The sequence below is a fragment of the Anoplopoma fimbria genome, chromosome 12, assembly GCF_027596085.1.
Source record: "Anoplopoma fimbria isolate UVic2021 breed Golden Eagle Sablefish chromosome 12, Afim_UVic_2022, whole genome shotgun sequence".
Taxonomy (NCBI): domain Eukaryota; kingdom Metazoa; phylum Chordata; class Actinopteri; order Perciformes; family Anoplopomatidae; genus Anoplopoma; species Anoplopoma fimbria.
The window spans coordinates 14,627,780-14,651,819 of NC_072460.1; the positions used below are offsets into that span (position 1 = coordinate 14,627,780).

General features: G+C 42.0%; 3 protein-coding genes across 4 annotated transcripts; all 3 read left to right on the forward strand.

Annotated features, from left to right (window-relative positions):
* Positions 1-988: 988 nt before the first annotated feature.
* rbm10 (RNA binding motif protein 10) lies at positions 989-11,136 on the forward strand. 2 transcript variants are annotated; one of them, XM_054608485.1, is made up of 23 exons: positions 989-1,079; positions 1,716-1,795; positions 1,880-2,411; positions 2,498-2,659; positions 2,769-2,838; positions 4,195-4,268; positions 5,202-5,288; positions 5,417-5,477; positions 5,588-5,746; positions 6,298-6,458; positions 6,679-6,776; positions 6,967-7,054; positions 7,188-7,389; positions 7,502-7,596; positions 7,678-7,759; positions 7,931-8,022; positions 8,144-8,338; positions 8,797-8,991; positions 9,220-9,276; positions 9,434-9,628; positions 9,817-9,864; positions 9,993-10,048; positions 10,331-11,136. In XM_054608485.1, the coding sequence occupies exons 2-23, from the start codon at positions 1,779-1,781 to the stop codon at positions 10,407-10,409; spliced, it is 2,805 nt and encodes a 934-aa protein (XP_054464460.1). In that variant the 5' UTR covers positions 989-1,079; positions 1,716-1,778; the 3' UTR covers positions 10,410-11,136. The 2 variants fall into 2 exon arrangements, with proteins under 2 accessions (XP_054464460.1, XP_054464461.1); XM_054608486.1 differs by having other exon boundaries at positions 1,883-2,411; positions 10,331-11,135.
* A 105-nt stretch (positions 11,137-11,241) lies between these two features.
* Positions 11,242-14,614, forward strand: lrrc23 (leucine rich repeat containing 23). The gene is made up of 8 exons (XM_054608505.1): positions 11,242-11,401; positions 12,689-12,798; positions 12,910-13,030; positions 13,136-13,277; positions 13,585-13,715; positions 13,847-13,983; positions 14,098-14,302; positions 14,397-14,614. Exons 1-8 carry the CDS (start codon positions 11,315-11,317, stop codon positions 14,421-14,423), a joined length of 960 nt encoding a protein of 319 aa, XP_054464480.1. The 5' UTR covers positions 11,242-11,314; the 3' UTR covers positions 14,424-14,614.
* Positions 14,615-15,358: 744 nt separating this feature from the next.
* Positions 15,359-23,703, forward strand: tktb (transketolase b). The gene is made up of 14 exons (XM_054608491.1): positions 15,359-15,621; positions 18,073-18,190; positions 18,292-18,405; positions 18,520-18,617; positions 20,022-20,213; positions 20,379-20,506; positions 20,598-20,794; positions 21,058-21,222; positions 21,406-21,562; positions 21,686-21,816; positions 21,931-22,014; positions 22,146-22,242; positions 22,422-22,541; positions 22,821-23,703. Exons 1-14 carry the CDS (start codon positions 15,515-15,517, stop codon positions 22,991-22,993), a joined length of 1,881 nt encoding a protein of 626 aa, XP_054464466.1. The 5' UTR covers positions 15,359-15,514; the 3' UTR covers positions 22,994-23,703.
* Positions 23,704-24,040: the final 337 nt, after the last annotated feature.

The following is a 24,040-nucleotide window of genomic DNA, read 5'->3' on the forward strand; positions in this document are numbered from 1 at the left end:
TTGGAACACACCCCTACCTTCGGATAACGGGAAAGCTCTCACTAGAGCCAATGTCTGTTCTGGGCTGCTGTAGCAAAATGGCACACTCTGTGGAAGAGGCCCCGCTCCCTGTGTAGACATAAAACACCACGTTTCTTAGTTTCAGGTTATTATAGAAAATGTACACATAATTATGAAAATGATATTCCATTTCTGCCTATTAATCCCCCTAAATGTTACACACTGTTCCTTTTTTAAAGTACTAATAAAAAGCACCAGTAACATTGTGGCTTATTAATACTCTTTAACAATCAAGCACTGGGACCTGTTTAATACTGATTTTCAGTACTCATCCTTACCTTTATTTTATGTAAAAATGTGAAAGGCTCTCGGTAGAGCCAGTGTTCAGTTTGTTCGTTCTTGGCTGCTGTAGAAACATTGCGGTGCAACATGGCCTACTCCATGGAAGAGGACCCGCTCCTTATGTAGATAGAAAAGGCTTTTTTCTAAACTAACAAAAACACAACTATTCTTAAAAAACACAGTTTACAAACACACCCACACACGGGTATGTTGTTGCTTGCAATCTGCAAAATCACCACTAGATGGAACTAAATATCTGTTACTTTGAACAAGGGCACTTTAGGATAAAATATGTCAACAAGGCAGGTGACTTTAACTGTTACACTTACTAATCCTCAAATATTAGCCAATTTTACTTTTAATTAATTAATTAATTAATTATTTATTGACTACCAATTAGCATTTCCCTGTTTGTTTTGGTTCCTTCCTAAATGTACTGTTCCTGCCAATTACTACCTGAGGCCATCTGAAGTCTAAGTGCATCACGTGACAATCGAGCGCTTGACACGACTCCCTCTCTATACGGCTCTGGTTTGGCCCGTCTGGTCCAATCACCGTCGACTTTGATGTGTTCTCTCTCCAACCACTAATCACATACCAGAGTCGGGTATTTGAACCCTCCCCCTCCAAATTGTTGTCTTGCTGTGGCCATTTTACACAGTGAAAAATAAAACACCCTTCTCACCTGGGCTTCGACGTGACATTAAGATAACTATTTTTGGCTACACGTGCCACTGGTAAGTGTGTGTCCTGTTTCAAACACTGCTGTCGGTGCGTTTACAGCGGCTGACATCCGTCATCGGAGACAGCTTCTCTGCCTGGACCAGCGAGACGACCACAGGCTAAAATAGTTAGCTCGTCCGCTAACAGAGATGACCGCCACACGTCATTGTTAAATACTCCTTTTTGAGTAGTAAGGTCAGGCATGTGCATTGAGCACACTTGTTCATAAGTGATGCAGGGTCATGCCTCAACTCGTTTTATTCATGGGTGTTGATGTGTAAAGCTGTAATATCAGTCAAAGGTGAAGAAGTCTGCAGTATTCAAAGATGCAGCTAATAAATCCCATGCATGCAGCCTCTATTGAACGCACACCATGCAAAGCACTACTATGCACCCCAGGAGGCATCTAGGTTGGAGATTTAGTTTTATCTGTAAAGCAGTTGTTTATAAGTGTTTACTGCAATTGCTGTGATTATTGCTTTTTCATTTAAAAGAGTAAATTGCTGATGTGGTGTTACTTCCATGATCTTTCCATGCTGCTGTCAAATAGAAATAAGGCAGAGACCAGAGATGGTGAATCAGTCAACCAGCAAAGATGATCCTGATTATTTTATCTCATTTAATAAAGTAAATTGCTGATGTACTTCCAGGGTTTCCAATGCTCTAACCAAATAGAAAAAAGGGCAGACAAGGAGCAGAGTCAGTGAATCAGCATGGACTATGAGCGGAGGTGAGTTAGACTTTCCTCTTTGTGCCTCTCCATCTTCAAGAGACATGTATCTGACAAGTCCCTCACATTGTCTTTTATGGTCAGCAGGGGTGGGCGAGGTGACCGCACAGGCCGCTATGGCAACAACCACAACGATCATAACTTTCGTGACATGGACTACCGAGGCTATGGGCAGGAGGATGAGGATGCAGGTGCGGGATATGATGTCAGAGCAGAGGGGGACGGACTATACGGCCATGAAGAGCCACCACTGGGTGCCCGTGACTTTTCGCCAGGTCGTCTACAGGACCGTCCAGGGTTTCAACAGAGAGGAGATGGGCGTGGGATGAAAGGGCTCCTGTGGCCTCCATGCTCTCAGTCGCAGCCTGATTTAGCCCCTCCGTTGCTTCAGAGGGAGGAGGAGGGATCCAGGCGAGAGTTTGAGCAATTATTGACTGGCCCGCAGGAAAGAGGGCGGGGGAGAGGTGGAAGAGGCTTTCCCGAGAGCAGTGCCCCTCATTCGGGGGGTAGGGATGGCAACTGGGGTCATGGTGGTGCTCTTTCGGAACAGATGGAATACAATACTGCAAGACAGAGAGAAGAGGACAGGTTCTCCCGTGCGGCAGTGAAGAGGAGGGTAAGCCATTAGAAGTCCAGCCCTCCTTTTTAAAGAATTGCTTCAATTTTATTTCGTTGTTGATCATTTGTGACGGCTCTATGCAGGCCTTTCCAGTGGGTGCAGAGGAGAGAAGTGCTGCTCCAGACCTGTCCCTTGAGGAGTTGGACCAGAGGGACCAGGACTACCGTGCGGATCTAGACCTCAACCAAAGGCCAAGCAATATCATAATGCTTCGCATGCTGCCACCCAATGTCACCACCAATGAGGTAAGTGTATGTCTCCTGCGCATGTTTGTGAGTTTTTCTCAACAGTCGTCTGATGATGCATGGGTCTTACAGTCAGTTGGCTTAAAATGCAATGAATCTACGTTCATAGATCCGGGCACAACTTCAGGAGCAGGGGATCCAGCCAAGAGAGGTTCGCCTCATGAGAAACAAATCCTCAGGTGAGAACTTGTTCATGGCCTGGACCATGACCAGCTTTTTCCACTCCACTGCTCTCTCAGGTGACTTTCCCTTATCTGCTCAGTCTTCTCTCTCTTATTAATAAGCGCTCTCCCTTTCCTTATCCTCTTCTCTTACTATCACTGTCTTTCTTCATACTCTGACAGCTGGATAGATTGCTGATGCAAAGAATGCACTTATATTTATAGACTCATGCAGGCTTTCGCTGCATTTTCTGCTTTGATTTCTTTGATCTTCTGGTGTCTGAATTCTGGCTAGTGCTCACAGGGCAACAAAACATCAATGCACGCTTCATAGAAGAGCTCTATCCATATTTGCCTTCAGGACAAGAAAGCATGCATGCATACAGTGATCACAGTGATCTTCACTCCATGGCATTCATTTTCTTTTTCCACTTGACTCTTATCGTCTTTACCCTTTTCATGATTCTGTCACATCCATCTTGAGTTGTTGAAAATGCTCACAAACTAACACTGTCAACTGAGAAATAAGCAGCGGAGGCAGAATGCATTTGATGGTGTTTGTCATTGTAGCTATTTTTGAGTGTGCAAGTGTGGGGATATGAATGCTGCAGCTACCTCTAAGCTATGTGAGCGTCATCCATACCACTCAGAAAAGCTCTTCTTTTTTCCAACGGTTTTCCATTAAGGTCATTGTCTCACTGGCCTCCCCCCTTTGCTAACGCACTGGTTGTCTGTAAGGTGTGCCTATCTAGCTCAGGCACACTTACAGTCCCCTGCACTGCTATGTCTTTCTCACCTCCCTCCTGCATCACTGTTTAGAACAAGTCCCTCTTAGTTTTAATGTTTAATGATGATTTTTTTTTTTTTTTTTTTTTTTTGATTGCACTGATATACCATGTACAGTGTTGTTAAACATAATATCAATCTAAATATGTTGCATAATGTGTTCTCAATCCGTTATAGTAATGCATGGACAGAATATGGAGCATTCCACTTATATTAATAGTTGCAGACTGCACTCCGAGATCTGTGTGTGTCTGTTTTGCTGGTGCCTGGGTGCTTCGTCATTCAAAGCCAAAAAGCTCAGGCTCAAACTGATGAGTGGGTAGGATTCTCCCTCTCTCCCCCTCTTTCCTTGACCCTGTTGAGATGCTTGACATTGCGTCCTCCCACCCTTGCGGAGAATTTGACAGTGGCTCTCCAACTGGCTGTCAGGTGTGTCATTACCAAGGGAGAGAGGAAGCAATGCTTTATTTTATAAGTGCTGATACAGGGTCTCTTTCTCCTCTGGACATGAAGCACTAACCCCTCACTGCGTTGTTGTTATGTTGTTGTTGTTGTTGTTCGGTTACCATGGCGCTGGGCGGTGTCCAGGTCAGAGCCGAGGATTCGCCTTCGTCGAGTTTAATGTCATACAGGAGGCCACCCGCTGGATGGAGACCAACCAGGTCACTCTCCCCTACACAGACACAAATACACATATATACATGCTTACAATGGGACATATAGGTTCACATCAGGACAAATGTACAGTCACATCATAGCACCCTGTCATGTGCACCTGATGCATTCCAGTATGGTATAAACACACACTGGAAAATAATTTTTTGTCCCAGAGGTAGGTAGGTCTTTGTACTTTGAGGAAAAAAAAATCACTTTTTCTTTCTACTTATACAAAATTCCACAAACAGGCAAATGCGTGTTACATCATGCTGACGTTTGTCTGTCTGTGGCCTAACTGCATAGTTTTCATAGCTGAACTCTCCCAGTCACATTTGCTCATCATTGCCCAATGCAAGCTCCTCTATTATAGGGATCTCCTCTTCTTCAGTGACATGTTCTCACTCTCTCTCCAAAGTCTTCAGTCTGCAGACATTGTGAATACAGTTTTCTCACATGGCCTATTGTACGTTGAATCAGAACCAATATAGTTCTTCATTTTCTTGTTTTTGAATCTTTCATATCTGGGTCATCTACCATTATTACATCTTTAGGATGGATCTATTGTCTATTTAGGGGATGAAGGTGGTGACAGTGGGATGGGATGTGTGGAAAACTGTGAAAAGGTTTCCCCTTAAGGGGGGAGGGATAACACAATTGAATAAAACACATTGTGTCTTTTAAAAATGGACACCCACACACTACACATACACCATCTCAGTCCGTCCCAATTTCCTAAAGCTGAAGGTTGCAATTCTCTGGTGTCCTCTTTCTTTCAGCCTCAGTTCTACTCTCTTTCTCTCTCTGTCCCCCTCTCCCTCTCGTCCCTTTCATTCTCTCTCTCATCTCTTGTGAGATGAGGCCTTTCTCTGGCATGTGTGGCCTAATTATTGCTGATAATCATTCTTTGTTCCCCCTCCCTCTCTCTCTTTTTCTTTCAGGGAGTGCTGTTGATTCTGGGACAAAGAGTGTCGATGCACTATAGTGACCCAAAACCACGTGCCAATGAGGACTGGCTCTGCAACAAGGTTGTGTGTGTCTGTGTTTGCATTGTGTGTCATGCAAATATGGAAGTCTACATTTTATTTGTGAATTGTATGCGTGTTTATCAATCAATCTAGTGTTTTTAACAGTAGGGCATGTAACATTTCAACAGTGTGGCGTGCAAAACTTTAAAAGGAGAGAGAAGTGCTTCAAATGCAGTGTGCCTAAATCAGGTAAGAAATGAACACAGCTACTGTGAATATCATCTATTCTCCCTCTTACAATAACACAAGCTCTCTGGTGTCGTATTATAATACATGAATGTCATGTTTTCTTTCCCCAGAGGCTGAGCTGAAGTTGCCCCAAATGCAGAGGGATTTGCCCGTTGGTCTTCAAAAGGAGGGAGCCCAGGGCTTATTGCCATTGCCGGTACCCTACCACTCCTCCGGTCCTTCTGTCAATCCAGGACAGTCTACACAGCAGGCAGATGTTGCCAATGACAGTAAGTCTATCTGTTGATCTTTTCCCACCATGCCAAAAAAAACTAAATGTAGTTTAAAAAATCAAAACTCAACTAAATCCTCCTTCCATTTTCTTTCCCAAAAAAGAAGAGGCAAAGTGTTGTTTACTGTTTTTTTTTATTATTTTCCGTTTCCTGTGCTTATTTACAGTTTTCTTTGACTAAGATATTAAGTAATTTAATTAAAACTTGACTAAAAATAAAAAAGGTTGAGGTTTAGATATGAAAACTAAAAAGACATTAGATACAGGACTAAGACTAATTACAAAATAGCTACTTTTGTTTAACCTTTTAGTTTTTTTACAACTGTATATTTTATTAAACGATTGATTTATGTGTGTGTTCTTTGGGGAAATATTGTGTAGTATGGATTTAGGCAAATTCTTGCACTTTTCACTACCTAGCTATAGCTTGCAAACCAGCAAGGGGCATCATGGGATACGTGCGTTTACAACACTGCATATTATCTGGTACCCAAATTCTTAAATAAAGTATTAAACAATATAACGTTCTCTCATCCTCTCCTGCACCAGCTCTGATACTGAGAAACCTCGGCCCTCATACCGCAGTGGAAACCATTTTATCTGCTTTGGCTCCATTCGCCACTCTCTCCCCCTCCAACGTTCGCCTAATCAAGGACAAGCACACGCATCTCAACAGGGGCTTTGCCTTTCTACAGCTCTCCACCATAGTGGTGAGGAACATGATGAGGCAGACACACGCATGCAACTGCTAGACGGATGAATTGTCATTCACTTTGAATCCATAGATTAATCCATAGCCTATACATTTTGTCATTGTTGTGTACTGATGATTTTGAAATATGCTTTATCCTCAACATACATTCACACAGAGGCCGTTGCACACAGATGCACCCACACTAACTCACAGATCTATGTTTGTTTGATCAACAGGAAGCATCTCAGCTGCTTCAGATCTTGCAAGCTCTCCAGCCAACTCTCTCTATTGACGGGAAAGCAATTGTGGTGGAGTTTGCCAAAGGCTCCAAACGGTAAAAAACCTTATGACCAAACTGTGCTTTAAAGAAACCACAAGACACAATTACACATTTCTGCTAATGCACAAAAAAGAATATTAATAATACCAAAAAGTGACTACTTTTGCATCAACACTTAAAAGCTTTTAAATGTTGGTCACCAGAAACTCATTAAAACCCTCTGTGTGCCTCTTTTCTATGCCAGTGATGTGTTCTTGACAGATGGCAGCAGAGTGAGTGCTGCTACAGTGGCCAGCACAGCAATAGCTGCTGCACAATGGGCCGTCACACAGGTAACTGAGTTTTACATCACAGCAAAGAACACATGAGGGTGTAACACCTCTTTAATATAATGGTGTATATTCATGATTGTGTTCATGTCTTTTTCTTTTGTTTAAAAATATATTTTATTTTTTTCATAATCAGACGGTTCAGAATGGATCAAGTGCAAGCCAGAGTATAGATACAGCAGTGTACCAGCAGGGGCCAGCAGTAACGTACAGCCAGGAAGGTAATGAATACTCTGGGCTAGATGGCACAACTTTCAAGGTCCAGGGCGATGGCAGGGCTGCTTTGCCCGGCGCAGGAGCAGCCCAGATGGGGTCATACACAGGAGGAGCAGCCCCAGGTTGGTATTACTAATGCTAAATATATAGAGCATATTCCTCATATGATCTATACAGCTGTTTACGTTTGAGTTGAATTTGAGTCAACTTAGGCCACCTGTTTGTATGTTGCAGCTGAGAGACTGACATCTGGATCAGCAATCTTGCAGCAGCCTCAAACTTACACACAGACTACTCTCATCACCACAGCTAACACACCAGTTACACAGGTACCATATTTAGTTTTTTGTGTTTTTGCATTATTTCATGCCATTATTTAAGCTGAGCACTGATCTCTGTGTCTTTTACAGGTTGAGATAGTGGGAAAACCACAACCAGCTGCTCCCAGCCAACCTGCGACCCCAGGCACTGAACATGAGCTCCAGCAATACCGTAAGGATTTGTGTTACCATTGTTGCCTATAGATTGGGATTCTATTAAATGTACCTTTTGTGACAGATATGTCAGTCTAGCCACTCTTTCAACCTAGTTTCTACGGACAATTAAAGGTTATTACATTTGAAAACCTCCCCTTAGCTAACTGTTCTGTGTCTTTGACTATAGCTGTGCCAGATGTGTCCACATACCAGTATGACGAAAGTTCTGGCTACTATTACGACCCTCTCACAGGCCTCTACTATGACCCTAACTCTCAGGTAAAGTGTGCAGAATGTACATGAGTCTAAATGTCAAGCATGCACTCCTTGAAATATCTTTGTCTACTTGTCGTCTTCTTCAGCATTTCAGTCATGTTTTGTGTGCCTTTCCTCTTTGCAGTACTACTACAACCCTCAAACGCAGGAGTACATGTACTGGGATGGAGAGAAGCACACCTACATTCCTGCTGCTGCTGGACAGTCAAACTCTGAAGGTGCTCCCACAGGCATTGGTGAAGCCCCCTCAGACTCACCGTTTGCTAACCTCGGCAGCAAGGAGAAGAAAGACAAACCCAAGAATAAAACTGCTCAACAGGTATTTGCACACACTGAATTAAAGCTCATGTACTGATGGATGTATACAGAAAATTAAATTTACCTTTGGATTTCAAAGTGAAACTCCATCATAAAGTTTATTTTGCTTGCTTTGTTCCTTGTTTATTGGACATTTGTTCTTACACAATAAACATAAACGGACGTTAAATTTTAGTATGTATAATTCAAAACATCTGTTGGTGAAATAACAATACCTTACAATATAATACAGTTCAGTTCAAAATGTACTATACCATTCTATATTGCCAAAAATACCATGGTAATTTAACACCTCTTGCATTTAATGGAAATGTTAGACTTCACCAAGGCCGTATTTGTTGTTTTCTTATTCAGGTGTTATTTGCCACCGCTAGTGTGGATGACTTTTCAATTGTAATTCTTCCTCTGTTTGGTCCATATAAATGGCTGACTTACATCTCTTGGGCTTTATATTAATAGATTGCAAAAGACATGGAGCGCTGGGCTAAGAGTCTCAACAGACACAAGGAGAACATGCGGTCGGTCTCCTCCTCCCCTGCCGTCGGCTCCACGACGCTGCCACTTGGTTATACCCGGACGCCAGGCCACAGTCGCCTAGACGACCGCCGAGAATCTGCTAGTGCTGACGCAGGCTATGCTGTTCTAGAGAAAAAGGTACATGACCCTTACACAGAGACAAATTCTTAGCTTTAAACACAGGTGTATTTTCTGGGCAGCAGTGAACCATAATGAAGGAGGAGAATGTCTATCAACCAGAGGATTCTGGCCTAGGCTCCTACAACCGTCCTCATCCTGCCCCACTGCAGTGATAAGACAATGTCTGAGTAGGATAAGGTCTTACTGACTTAGTAATCCTTCTGATTTTGCTTTTCTGTTCTGCAGGGTGCACTGTCTGAACGGCCTCAGATTTTTCTGGACCAGATCCGACAAAGTGCAGAAGTAAGGACATGGTCAAAGTGATTGTATTTATTTTGTGGGTGTTGGTCTGTTTTCCTCATAGTTTTTATAACACCCTGTTTTTCCAAGCATACTATCATTATTTCTACTACTATCCTATCTGTTCCTCAGTTTTTGATCGTGCATCCTATTTCTGTAGCGTTCACCTCCTCAGCAGCAGGGTCTGGTCCCAGCCTACAGCGGAGAAACTGACAGCGAGGAAGAAGGAGGTGACAAAGAAGAGAAGGAAGGGAGAATGACTGACTGGATTAAACTGGCTTGTCTGCTGTGTAGGAGGCAGTTCCCCAGCAAGGAGGCCCTCATCAGGCACCAGCAGCTCTCTGAGCTACATAAGGTGCTTACAAAAACAGTTTGAATCGAACTTCACACCGTTGCAAATGTAGCATAAATGAGACATATCTGTTCCCTCCTGGTAGAAAAGCCAACTTGTTTTCAGTGTAATTTGTTACATTGTTGTCTTAACTATTTGTTATGTGCAAAAGTATAGCAGAAGTGTCTCAACTTTTACCTGTCTGTTCTCAGCAAAACTTGGAGCAGAGACGAGTACAGCAGGAATCTTCGGGGAGAGAGGTTTGTCATGTCTCCGCATCTGTCTGTAGGAGTAAAACAACATTGCATAGACTTATTCTGTTTGTAGATGTAGTTTTCATTTCATTGTCCTTTCATTTCATTCCTTTTCCTTTTGTTTTTGGTTGCAGAGACTTTCAGATGGACCTGAGCCTCCTGATCCTAAGAGGAGGAAGTTTAGCCCCATGTAAGCAGCATTGAAGGAAAAAACAGACCCTCTGTGTCTTTATAGTTGGTTGAGGTTTACAGTGTGTGTTATGTGTGCAGAAGTGGTGGTTTACGAAATACTGGATATTACCAAGCCTTGTTCCTCTTGTACTGTTTTAGACATTTCTCTATATGGTGATAGTCTTGTTTTTTTAATTGGTCTGTACTGACTGTTCTAGTAAGACTTGTTGCTTTGCACTGTGTGCTTACTTAAGTTTGTGTGTGTGTGAGCAATGTTATTTTATTCTCTTTCTCTCTTAAGTGGCGGTAGTCTTGGTGCCAGGATGCTGCAGGGAGGAGTGAAGAAAGGGCTTCTATTGCGCAATATGCAAGTGGAATGAGCCTTCACCTTAAAATCTCAACTTCCTGACCCAGGACAATGACAAAGCTTGGCACGCAACACATCACCGTTAACGTCATATAGATAAACCTCTTAATTTTGGTTTGTAATTACAATTACCTCAACAGTGGTAATACACTCATGAACTGATCCTGTAGCAGTGGATGTCGGGATATTGCACAGAATGCACTTTTTTGCTTTCTTCCTTAATGATGCAGTTTTGTGTTCTCACTTGCTTCGGAGCTTGTGTGTGATAAACAAGCTTTATGTGGTTGGGAAACATTTGAGATTTTCTAATATTACTGTCTATGCACCATAGATTTTTTTATTTTATTTAATGCTATATGCCTTGTCATTCAATGAATGACTGATCTGGGCATGGACTGTATACATTTTAGAAGAGATCTCATGAACTGGACAGGGTCCCACTAAAACTAGGGTGTACATGAAAAGTTTCTCAGTTTGTCATGTTGCAGATATGCATTCACAATGTAATACATCGTTATCTCTGGAGAAAGTTATTTTTTATTTCTGTATGTGTTCAATAATATGACTGCGTTTCATTAAGCTCATGTTAATTCAGAATAACATTTTCATAATTATCTTTGATTAATGTCTTGTGTTGGCAAGTCAGTAAACAGTTGCTAATATTTCACCATTTTGAATTTCTAAAGCCGTGTTTTTGCAAACCGGTGGTTAAGAAAGAGGAATAGTGCAACATCTTGTGCACTTTGTTGCACAGCACGCTCCCTGGATGTGTTTCACGCGCTTATGACACCTGTGCGCATGTTGAGGCTGCTGAGTTTCCATGGCAACAACAAACTACAAAAGCTTTGTCTGCCCGGCCAGACGTGAACTAGTGTCCTGCTACTTTTTGTGAAAAACACTTAAGTCAAATTGACCAACATGTCTGAAATGGATGAGGATGCACCATTGTCGGAGGTGGAGGGAGAGGAAGAAGCACCTCAACAAGGAGCCGAAGATCTCGAGAAGGTATAATAGACTAGTTCACCGGGGAGGTCGCTTCTGAAGACATGGAACACAGACGACGGATGACGTCATAACTGTGCGTCCAATTTATTTGGGATCATGGTGGCCTGGGAGTTTAATGCAGTTTATGTTAGAGCACTCCATGGGTTTGTGGTTTGGACAGGAGGAGTAAACTAAATATTGTCCTAAAAATCAAAGATATCCCATAATTTATCTACTCCAAAAAGAAAGATCAAGTTTGACTCCCCCACCTACAGTACCAGTCAAAAGTTTGGACACACCTTCTCATTCAACTACTTTGAAGAATCTAAAATATAAAACATATTCTGGTTTGTTGAGCATTTGTTTGTTTACCACATAATTCCATATGTGTTCCTTCATAGTTTGGATGTCTTCAATATTAATCTACAATGTAGAAAACAATAAAAATAAAGAAAAACCATTGAATGAGAAGGTGTGTCCAAACTTTTGACTGGTACTGTATTTGTGTTTACAGTTGCCTTTCTTGTTAACGCTTTATACTATGGGTAAAAATCACATAAACTAATGACGTGATGCTTCGCTCATGCATGACTCCACACCATGACTAAACACACCAAGATTAAAGTGATCAAGTCACTATGACTGGGATTATTTACATTTAATTAAGAAATGTTATTTTAAAGTTACAAATTTATTTACATAAACAAAAATATTGTATAAACAACTCATGCTCCACCTTCTAGGTTGTATATGTGGCATTTGACAACCAGTTTAACAAAAAAAAACCTTCACATTTCTATAAAAATAATACCTATTCTGCTTCAGAAAAGGCTGAGTAAATGCATAAGTCTGAACTTTTATGTAACTGGAATTCAATTAATTCTGTAGCATAACAATTTAAGTATGAAGTAATAAAGTAACACCACTTAAGTGGTGATCTAATAAGTGTAAACAAATCATATTAAGTTAAAATGCATGAGCCTGCTTTAATCCATGCATTAAATCATCATTGGTCATGCATTAGTTAAGCATTACTTAACTTTATTATTTGTAAACTGTTATGCAAGTGAGTGTTTTACCACAGTATTTGTAAGTACTTCACAGTAACTTCCACATTGGAGACTCAATTCATGGCTTAAACACTACAGAGGTGGTAGTGAAGCTCTATGGTGTAGAGGGGCCTGTGTCTGAGCAGGGCCTAATGCTTACACGTAAACACTGATGGGGTCCTGTACATCTACTCCCCTGTGATTTAGCACCACAAACAATTTTGACGGCATAATCCTGTGGTGTCTTTCCGTCTAATAGGTACAGGTTTGCCATTTGACCAAAGAAACCATAAGTCGGGGGCTCTCGTTGCTGTGCCAAACAGGAAATGGACTTGGACATGCATTTGTCAAACTCGACCTAAAAGACAAGTAAGATGGCAAAAATACATTCAAAGCAAAATTGGCTGCTATCGCCCATTAATTCTAACAATCTCTTCGATTTTATACTAACTTTCACTTCAACGTCTTTGTACCACTTAGCAAACTGAACGACATTGCTGCGATCAGCAATTATACTCACCTACGTTTTGTGGATGTATCCAACAACCACCTTATTGATCTTTCTCCTCTGGCATCTCTCACCCAGCTGATCTGGCTGAAGGCAAGGACCTCTCTACTTTATTCATTTAGAAAAGGACATCTCTGGAGCTGTCTTTATCATCACTCTAACTGATTGTGAATCTTGAATGCATCTCTTCCTCTATAGGTTGACAATAATGCTGTGAAATGCTTCAAAGGGCAACCCTTCGCTCAGTTGACCTTCTTGAAGTGTCTGAGTATGGCAATGAACCGGCTAACAGATCTGGACGGCCTGGTCGGGCCTGCATTGGAGAGCCTCAATCTTGCAGGTTGATCTGTTGGTTTCATATCCGGAAAAAGGGTTTTTTGAATTCACTATGTGAATGATTGATGATGTATTTAGCTAATTTAGAGGTCTGTCAAATAAGTAAGAGTTAACTATCAATATAAATTGAATTTAGGGAAGTTATAACATCAAAGGAGTTATTTATTTGTTAAGAAGGGGGTTTACTATCCCATGTGTTATCAATCAGTCTATAACAAGCTGTTATCCATCAGCAATTAATCACATATGTTGTGCCTAATATATCTTTTTTGGAAAGTCCTTGATGTGACATTTTGCAACCTCTCTGGCAGGTAACGGTATTCAGAGATTGAATGGTCTCCAGAGTGGCTGTTTTGCCAACCTGGTAACTCTGGAGCTGAGGGGAAACAAATTGGAAACCACTGATGGCATCAACCTTCCCAACCTGCGGCAATTATATCTGGTAATAAAAGCAATCATTTTTGGTTAATAACACTAGCACACTGGATGAGGTTGACCATTTGACACCAGCCTTAATAACCCATAATGACCCAGAGAACAGGCTGCCTCTAAGTATCCTTGCTCTCTGTTCAGGCCCAAAATGGCATCAATCTTTTGGAGGGTTTAGAGAAATTGGAGCGCCTCACCACCCTTCACCTCCGAGACAACCAGCTAGATACTCTGGATGGCCTCAGCCCCAACATGAAGTGTCTCCAATACCTCAATGTCAGGTACACAGTTGTATCCCGACAGGACAGATCAGAGCCTTTAATATCAATAAATCAATCAATAAACTGATATATACCAGATTATATATCCCACATGCTTCTGTCTCTGTCTCTTAGAGGAAATGCAATCGTCGATGAGAAGGCCCTACAAAGCCTTGCGCTTGTGTCAAAAACTCTGCGAGCTTTAGTCCTCTCTGACAATCCTCTGGTGGAAACAACGGACTACCGGCTGAGCGTACTGATTCTCCTGCCACAGCTGGAGCGACTTGACAAAGACCCCGTCTCCCCGAGGAGATGGCCGAGGCCTGGGAGAGAATCAAAGGTAACGCTAACAAACATCTTATTTCTGTTTGTGGAATGTTGAGACATAAGCTGCTCTTTTATTGGTTGTTTTAATGGCATATATGTCCTTTCAGGAACTTAAAGAAGAGGAAGTCATTTGAGCCATAGTATTTGCAATGATGGCCAAAATGAAGAAGTGTTTGACTTCCTTGAAAACACAGGCTTTAGTGTGTAAGTGGGTGACTTTGATTGTGTTGTGTGAAAAGTATATGAAGCTAAATCTTGATCGGGTGATCTGTCTGATTCACTTTGTATCTGTAAAATGTGTATATAAGGGTTGCTTATGTCATGTTCTTAAACTATTACAGCCTATCTATTTTTTGAACAATAGAACTTTTTTAATGTTTTTTTTTCTGTCGCATCCATTGACATACAAATGCAGATAATCAGCATGTTACAAAGGAAAGTGATAAAGAACACACGAGGGAGTATGATAACCTCGTGCTTCTTGCCAAGCTGTCCTGTGTTTCCCTGAGTAAGGATGAGAAGGCAAAATGCGCCACCATTTCCGTGTTGGCAGCCATCCAGCTTCAGCTTTAAAGGAACAGCGACATGAATGTATGGGGAAAAATCCCGAGATGTACACTGGGAAATGCTGTTCTGTGAGCACAGCGTATGCAAATTGTATCATATAATAGAAATATTTCTCACTAATAGCTGTATTCTGAAGTTACAAATAATATGTCCACATCTTACATCATAATGTTGCGACAACCATGAAGCCACCTCACTGGAAATACTGCCCTTTAGTTCATCTTCAAAGCTGTGTGTGCAATCTCTGTCGTATTCCCTGATAACTTCACAACCAAGTCATATCATTAGCTTCAGTTCTCTACTTTGTGACCGGCTGCAATGATGTGCATTATGCCTACACACTCTCGATTTGCTCATTAAAAAAGGAAATGATAAGAATAAGCCCCTATAGATGTGTTAATGTCCTGAAATGACCATGTCCTGCGCAACTAGTACCACCTCTGTTCCTCCAATGATCGGAGCAGGGGGGCGTGTCTGCAGAGGAGACAAAAGTCCTCCTCCTCCTCCTCTCTGCGCTTCCTCCTCCTCGGTTGTGCTTTCATCGGACAGCTAAGCAGCGGCGTTGCGCACCTTTGAACCTACGAACCCCGGGGAAGCAGCTGTGCAACTCAATTAATCAAACTATTCAAGCGGAGGAAAAAATAAATACTCAGGAAGCATGACGAGCTACCACAAGCCCGATGAGAAAACCCTGCAGGGGCTGAAAGACGCCGCCAATAAGCTCAGGATCAACTCCATCAAGGCGACATGCGCCTCTAACTCTGGGTAAGCTGTGCGTGGTACTGCATGGTTGAGTTCATTCAAAGTACACGGCTACAAAAAAAACAACACAATGTACAATATTTTGTAATAGTAACGTCACTGTGACTTTTATCTGACGCACGTTTTTAACCTGCGGGGCCCGGTGGCACGTGCTGCAGATTATCTTCACGCGGTGGAATCGCAACCACTATTACTTTAAACGTGTTAAGCTACTTTGTGAGGTATATTTGTCTCGAGTGCATGGTCCATGCTCAGATTAGCACAAGATGGCAATATGTGTAATGAATGGAAGCCATGCAATCTGTCTGAGAAGCCATGCACGCCCATTACGCAGGACGGGACTTTGAACTCTTGCCACCACATGATCACACCAAAGGGGGAGATCTCGTGGTGGGCTTGAGGCTTTAATTTAAAGTTGCAGCTGCGTGCTCAAATGCCGGAGAGATGCATAAATAACATGTGATTGCTTCCAGGAATGTTTAGCAGAGTTTGATAAAGTGGCCGACAGGAGAGCACCTGTAGTATTGCGGAAGTCCGAGAAGTTTCTTGGAAAAGTCTTCCTCTTCACAGTCGCTGTAGGTGGAACCAGTTTCCAAGCGGGAAGAGTTTGAATAGTTTCCTTGTTGACAGGAATGTGATTTTATAGGTTATGCAATCTAGAGATTATTCTGGCCTCTCCTTCTGTTCATGTGTTCTATAGTTATATCTGTGTACACACCCAGCATCGAAACCACAATCTAGTTCAGTGGTTCTCAAATGGGGGTACGTGAGATTTTTAAAAAATATATTTAAAATTAGCATCCATTCAAAAATCCTTTCAAAATAGTTATTTAATAAATATTCAATAAAATATAAGTGTGAGTGCATAAACTGAATGCAATGCAACAATGCAATCTTCAGTGTTGACAGTTTAATAAATCAGACGCTGATGGCACAGTGCTGTGTATTACACCTTTTTTGAAAAAAGGTTGAGAACCACTGATCTAGTTACTCAGAAGGCATCATAAATGCCTTTTAATTTAAACAACTCTCAGTTAACCCCAATTATCATTATATGTCACATGTTCCACCACACTTATCTGTTGACTTTGTCCCCTGAGGGACGGTTTTGGATTTACATTTTTCCCCCTATTGTTTAGCTTGTCGTAGAAAAAAAAGACTATTCATGCAACTCATTTTGTGTGTGTTTTGTTTGTTTATAGCATCTAAAATTCAAACGAGACAATGGGTGGGGGTAATAAACTCTATTTTATTTATTATGCAGTCTAGGACCACAACTCCTATATTTTAAATGGAGCATACAGTACCAGTCAAAAGTTTGGACACACCTTCTCATTCAACTACTTTGAAGAATCTAAAATATAAAACATATTCTGGTTTGTTGACCACATAATTCCATATGTGTTCCTTCATAGTTTGGATGTCTTCAATATTAATCTACAATGTAGAAAAAAATAAGAATAAAGAAAAACAATTGAATGGGAAGGTGTGTCTAAACTTTTGACTGGTACTGTATGTCAATCACCTTGCCAGGAATATCGCATTCAATTTCAAATTCCAATCAATTCATCACCGTTGTTTCAGCACACTGTTTCATTGTATTCACATTGCAAGATGTCTGCCATTGTGATTTTTTTTTTTTTTTTTTTTTTTTTTTTTTAACTTGCCCAACTGCAACCTCTAAGAAGGAAATGTTTGTTGGTAAACCTGTATTTTCACTTCCTACCAGGAAATAGATGGATTATATCCTGGATGTCCTGACTGTGGCATCTGATGTGCTGATACTGTTGACACCAAAACTTAACACCTGTTTATCATTATCTGATTGATATGGAACATTACACTTGAGTATCTGATTGCCTTCAGTTTATTTTCTCAGCAGGTTATCCCTCATCAAAAGGACAAGGGGTAAACGGAGCACTGGGTTTTTTATTATGAAATTTAACAGTGACCGTGATGTGTGTTTGTTTAAGATAACTCTGTGTGTTCCAGCATGGTTTAAATGATGCCATTTATAATTTAACCCACGTAGGGAAGCAGAGATGCTGTTGAGTAACCTGGGATTTCTAAACCTGAATATTGCAATACTCTTACCACTATGCAGCAACTAACAGTTTCCCAAGTTTAGTTTTTTTTGGGTGTCTTTAAGTGTGGAAACATGACTGATGTGTTTATTTTGCAGATTAACAATCTATTGATAAAATAGATTTTCCTAATCCCAAGAGAAAGAAGGCTCTCTTTACAATCTCTAATTGCATTGCAAATGCTTTATTAGGAATGACCAATTGTGGTACATAAGTTGTTCTTATTGTCAAACTAAAAAGGGTGTGAGGATTCCTGAATGTACCACCGCATGCATGCATGCATGGTATGTGGATGTTTCTTTTTTGAGTCATTTCTTTTTCTCGTTGTGATTTGTTCTCATTAGACTTGTCTCCATTTTTCTCTTCCCAGTCACCCCACATCATGTTGCAGTGCAGCGGAGCTCATGTCGGTGCTCTTTTTCAACACCATGCGCTACAAACCAGACGACCCTCGCAACCAGTGCAACGACCGCTTTGTGCTCTCAAAGGTTGGCTTACATCTCTTTGAGAGAGAATTTTCTTGAGTTGGCCAGCGTGCCTGTGATGTGGTATAACCACCGTCTTTAAGGACTTTTGCTGCTGTCTCTAGGGTCATGCTGCACCTATCCTGTATGCTGCATGGGCAGAGGCTGGTTTCGTGAAGGAGTCTGATCTGCTCAACCTGCGCAAGATTGACTGTGACCTGGAGGGGCACCCCACACCAGTAAGATCAAAACCCTGAGCTCATTTCTGGTCATGTTTCCTTTGAAAACCGAATATCATGTTCACGTCACTTTCTATATCTTGTATAATGTATATTTTCTCTTCTATTTATCAGAAATTGGCCTTTGTTGACGTGGCTACAGGATCTCTGGGACAGGGTCTTGGGGCTGCCTGTGGGATGGCATACACTGGCAAACACTTTGACAAATCAGGGTATGTATAAAAAAATATGGATATTCATTAAGATTCAAAGACTTGCATTATCTGTTTTTTTTCTTCAGCGTTAGTTTGATTCCTGTTTATAGGACATTAAGTCTGAATTAGTTTGCTTAAGTACATGGGCTCTCTACACTCCAGCTAGACTGTTTCTGTAGTTCTTGAAATGTCCTTCATGTTGAGTGTAGTTCTTGTTAAATAATTTGAGGCTAGCTTTACACGACAACGATCTGAACACAAACCGCAAAAGTGGCGTTGCGTTCCCACTTTTTATTTCGCGTTTAGACGAGCGACTTTGGGTGGAAATCTGCATGCACACGGGGACGCAAAAATGTGTGAAATTTGATGTAGTATGCATGCCAGGTGGCTAGGTGGTACTGTGAAGCACTGCCATACAACAACACCAAGAGCGCGCGCATGCGTTGAAACGTCCTTCTACTTCTCTCCTTAGCGCGAAATCGAAATTCGGAAAACCAAAACATGGCAAAGAAGCGAACAGAAAACTTTGTCTGGACAGACGAGGAGGTTGAGCTATTGCTGCATACAACAGTTGATTACAAAGCCACAAAGGCACAAGAGGGAGTGGACTGGGAGTCCTGTCAGACAAAATATGTGGATATATGGACCGAATGTTGATTCTGATGTTTGTTGGTGTTTGGCTGTACTGCACATGGGTATGACGTCAACGCGTAGGCAAGGATAGCCAGCGTGCGCAGCTCAGAGCACACTTTTGCGTTTTCAACCCTTTAGACGGGAACGTGACGGTGGAGCGTTTTTAAGATTTCCACTCTCGTTTTTAAGCCCCAAAAACGCTGTCGCCGTCTAAACGAAAGGCACATCTGATAAAATATTTTGTCGGTTTCACCCGGGAGCGTTGTCGTGTAAAGCCACCCTGAGTCAACAAGAGTTTAGTTGAACAAAGAGCCTTTTTTAACAGGGCAGTCAGATGATTAAAAAAAAAAATAAAAAAAATGGGATGCCTGAAACGGCTTCACTGCACTGAGTTCAAAAGGTCTTTGCACTGCTGCAACAGAGTAATATTCAAAGTAGCAAAAATATTACTGAACGATTTATTTACCTTTTCTGAGGGGGAGTGACTGTTGATTCTAAGGAAAATAATAACCCAATAATCTATAAATGGAAAGATGTTATAAACCGGACAGATTGACTGAATAGTTCTTCATTCAAGACCAGTCTTTTTTTTTTTTTTTTTTTTTTTTTTTTTTTTTTTTTTTCTGAACTGAACTCTTTGGAGACAAAGGGCAAAACTTTCCTTTTCTTTCCCCTTGGGTAGTCTACTTCCAGTCTGAATTTAACAGACTTGAATCATGTAATAACCATTGTGTGCTTCATTGTTTGGAGAGCAACATTAATATTCCCTGTTTCTGCATTGTGTTGTAGATACCGTGTGTACTGCATGATGGGTGATGGCGAGTGTTCAGAGGGCTCGGTGTGGGAGGCCATGGCCTTTGCCTCCTACTACAAGCTGGACAACTTGGTGGCTATCATGGATGTCAATCGGCTCGGTCAGAGTGAAGCTGCACCTCTGAAGCACGACATGGACACCTACCGCAAGCGCTGTGAGGCCTTCGGGTCAGTACCAAACATTCTTCCACTTTTATCTAATTTCCTACCAAGCATTTTTTTGCCAATGCCGGTTTTGAAAATGTCTCAGAATACACTATCAAATTTTTGTTTGAAATTTTAAATTTGTTGTAATGTGTGTTCATGCTGCTAAACTGAGCCATATTTTTCTAGGTGGAACACATTTGTTGTTGATGGACACGATGTGGAGGAGCTGTGCAAAGCTTTCTGGCAGGCTAAGCAGGTGAAGGGCAAGCCCACTTGCATTGTCGCCAAGACGTTTAAGGGCAAAGGACTCAAAAGTAAGTGTGGGTTTCATGTGGTGAATATTTTATTTACCGAGCTATTTGATTCTCTGAATTTGATTCAGACTTGTTCATCCTTTTGCTGTAGATATTGAGGATCTTGACAACTGGCATGGAAAGCCCATCCCCAAGGACAAGGTGGACAGCGTCCTGAAAGACCTGCAGGCCCTGATCCAGGTCCCCAACAAGTCCCTGACCCCGGAGCTGCCCAAAGACGACACCGCACCCGCAGACCTTAGCACCATCTCCCTGCCTTCACCCCCAGCATACAAAAAGGGAGACAAGGTACCTTTTTACTTGTTAATTACGCTCCTATTGAACGCCAGCTAATGTAATTGATTACATTTTGACTTGAATAATGAATAATGGATACAAATCCCCTTTTACCAGTCAATGAAAGTTTACTAATACCACTGTTTTCTTAGTGGGTGCCTTGCCCCTACTGATATCAGCTACTGAGATGAACTGTTTAACCTACATGTAGATTGTTTTGCTGTGTTTAATTACCGTGTTAATCCGTCTTCACCCATTCCTTCCTGTCCTGTCAGATGGCAACAAGGCGTGCATACGGCATTGCACTGGCCAAACTTGGTGAGGCAAGCAAGAGGGTGGTGGCCCTCGATGGAGACACCAAAAACTCCACTTTCTCAGAGACATTCAAGAAGGCCTTCCCCGACCGCTACATCGAGTGCTTCATCGCTGAACAGAACATGGTAAACAATAATTCACTCTTTAACTCCATTTAGCTCACATTTAACTCTTGACTACCATAATCTGCTCCAAATAGGTTTAATCTGTTACTATTTATTCTCTAGCATGATAATCCCAGCCTCTTACTACTCACTTGTGATCAGTTTAGACTAATCCTTAATACCAATCTCTACTTGCTGCTGCAGGTGGGAGTGGCGATTGGCTGTGCCACACGTGACCGCACGGTAGCGTTTGCCAGCACTTTTGCCGCCTTTTTCTCCAGAGCCTACGACCAGATCCGTATGGGAGCCATCTCCCAGTCCAATGTCAACCTGGTGGGTTCCCACTGCGGAGTCTCTATTGGTAAGCCTTCTGCTGAAGCATCACTAGCTTTTTTTTATTTTATTATTATTTTTATTTTTTACATTTTTTTTATGGGAATGAGTGAGTGTTCCCGGCCCCCGACTGATTATCTTCTACTTTCAGGTGAGGACGGTCCGTCCCAGATGGCCCTAGAGGACTTGGCCATGTTCCGTGCCATTCCAACATGTACTGTGTTTTACCCCAGTGATGCAGTGTCCACAGAGAGAGCTGTTGAGCTGTCAGCCAACACCAAGGTTAGTAGGCCACCTGGTGGTAGAGTTTGTCCAGTAATTCGGTAGGAAATCCAGTCTTCACAATGATGGGAGAGTAACGTTTTTATGTTGTAACTCATCATTCCATATTCTCAGGGCATCTGTTTCATCCGTACCAGTAGACCAGAGACTGCAGTCCTCTACTCTCCAGATGAGAAGTTTGAAGTGGGAATAGCCAAGGTAATGATCATTACAGTAATCTTTATACATGCTAATACTTGTACACTAAGTAGCTAGTAGCAGCAATTTATTTTTATTTTTTATAAATGGCAGAAAAATGATTGTATATCTTTAAACGTCTACTTTACCAGGTTGTGCGCCAGTCTGACAACGATTGTGTGACTGTGGTTGGAGCTGGTGTTACTCTGCATGAGGCCCTCACTGCTGCTGATATGCTGGCCAGTGAAGGTAAACTACGCATTGCCCTCTAGTGGATAGATGGAGGTATTGAAGCTGACAATCCATAACATCAATCCACAACTCTCATGTTTGGTCATCAAGGGGATGGAAGTCCTCAGTTTCTAGGTTAGCTAGTATGGTCTAATAAAAATATCCCAGAGTAACAATCTCCTCATTAATATTTCTAGGGAAGAACATCCGTGTGATTGACCCATTCACCATCAAGCCCTTGGATGCCGCCACCATTCTGACCAGTGCCAGAGCCACAAGGGGACAGATCATCACTGTGGAGGACCACTACAAGGAGGGTAGGTTGTTTTCTGTTTTTGTGCTATTGCAGGCTTCTCTAGTCGTGTACCAATGAGGTCTGAGAGTTTGCAGACTTTGATTCTTGCCAGAGAATACAGCAAGGGCCAGAATCGCAAACGGCTACTGTTTGGCCCCTCGAAGTTTGTGTTTAAGCGGAGTTTCTTAGTGGGGGGGGTGTTTTGTGCAGAGGTTTTTCTCGATCTACCAGTGTCTATTAAGAGGGCGTTATCATGTCATCCCTTGGTGCTTTGAGCTTATGGTCTGTCTTCTCTGTCCAGGTGGTCTTGGTGAAGCTGTTCTTGCAGCAGTGGGCAAAGAGCCTGGCATCATTGTGACCCGGCTGGCAGTGTCCGGTGTTCCCCGCAGCGGAAAGTCCGAAGAGCTGCTGGACATCTTTAAAATCAGCGCCAAGCACATTGCCGACGCCGTGCGTCAGACCTTTGCAAACTAAGGACTGCACCTGAGTCTTGCTTGCTGCTCTGTTCCATCACAAACAACTCTCTGCCCAACTTACAGCTACTTGGCCTGTTCTCGTGAAGACCTGTTAACTTCTGTGCCCAAGTGCCGTCTTCTAGGTTTGACTCGAGTGAAGTGCGTTAACCCCGTATTATCATCGCTACCACAGATTGAGAGGGATGGGAATAGGAGCGCAGTGTTGTAAAAGTTTAGCGTCTGGTCACCTCTTCTCCCGATGGGTTCCTCTGCAACAATTCCTTTCTTGTATCCTCACAATACTGTCTTGAAAGCAGCTCATACAAAACCATCACTGAATACTGTATATGTGGTATTTGACTGATTTAAAAACCATACCGGAAGCAGACCCGGTTTTGATCCATCGTAAACTGTCAGGCCACTACTTCTGTTTAGCATTCCAATCCTTTCTTTTTCACATTCCTTACAACCATGCCTCATGTCTTCTCACTTGTCTGGCATTCATGCCACCTTTTTTTATTTTCAAGAAACTTTGTTACAGCTCTGTCATAAGTCTTATTCACTAGATCAGTTTTGTAGACTTTTGATGCTTAAACCAGTTTTAGTTATGAGCAGTTTGACCATTCATCTTCCTGTGTTCTGGCCACATCGGCATCGTAAAGTAACTGGTGTTCCAGGTCACTGGTGTCATCCCGTTGTACCTGTGTTGTGCTGAATTAAAAAGAATTAACCCAATTTCTTTTGTTTTTGTTATTTTTCCTCGCTCCGCTAGCAGTGCGGTTCTATGAGTGGCGATGTCGGTGCTACTTTGGTCAAGCCTAAAATACCTCAGCTTGTTGATGGATCACAATGAAATTTTGCACAGATATTCATGGTGCCCAAAGAATGAAGCCTAATTACTTGGTTGTTCCCTTGACCTCTGAGCTAGCGCTACTAGCAGGTTGTAGTTTTCAACATCTCAATGAATTGGCATCACATTTTGTACAGCCATTTATGGTTCCCACATGTGTTCTAATGACTTTGATCCACAGACTTTTCTGCTAACACCACCTTTTTGGTCTTTAGT

Coding starts and splice junctions, on each gene's coding strand:
- rbm10 (XM_054608485.1), top strand. Junction 5,478..5,587: donor ATGCAGTGTGCCTAAATCAG/GTAAGAAATGAA, acceptor TTCTTTCCCCAG/AGGCTGAGCTGAAGTTGCCC. Junction 8,339..8,796: donor AGAATAAAACTGCTCAACAG/GTATTTGCACAC, acceptor TTATATTAATAG/ATTGCAAAAGACATGGAGCG.
- lrrc23 (XM_054608505.1), top strand. CDS start 11,315: ATGTCTGAAATGGATGAGGATGCACCATTGTCGGAGGTGGAGGGAGAG. Junction 12,799..12,909: donor AAACTCGACCTAAAAGACAA/GTAAGATGGCAA, acceptor TGTACCACTTAG/CAAACTGAACGACATTGCTG. Junction 14,303..14,396: donor GGCCTGGGAGAGAATCAAAG/GTAACGCTAACA, acceptor ATGTCCTTTCAG/GAACTTAAAGAAGAGGAAGT.
- tktb (XM_054608491.1), top strand. CDS start 15,515: ATGACGAGCTACCACAAGCCCGATGAGAAAACCCTGCAGGGGCTGAAA. Junction 21,563..21,685: donor CCACTGCGGAGTCTCTATTG/GTAAGCCTTCTG, acceptor TTCTACTTTCAG/GTGAGGACGGTCCGTCCCAG. Junction 21,817..21,930: donor AGCTGTCAGCCAACACCAAG/GTTAGTAGGCCA, acceptor CCATATTCTCAG/GGCATCTGTTTCATCCGTAC.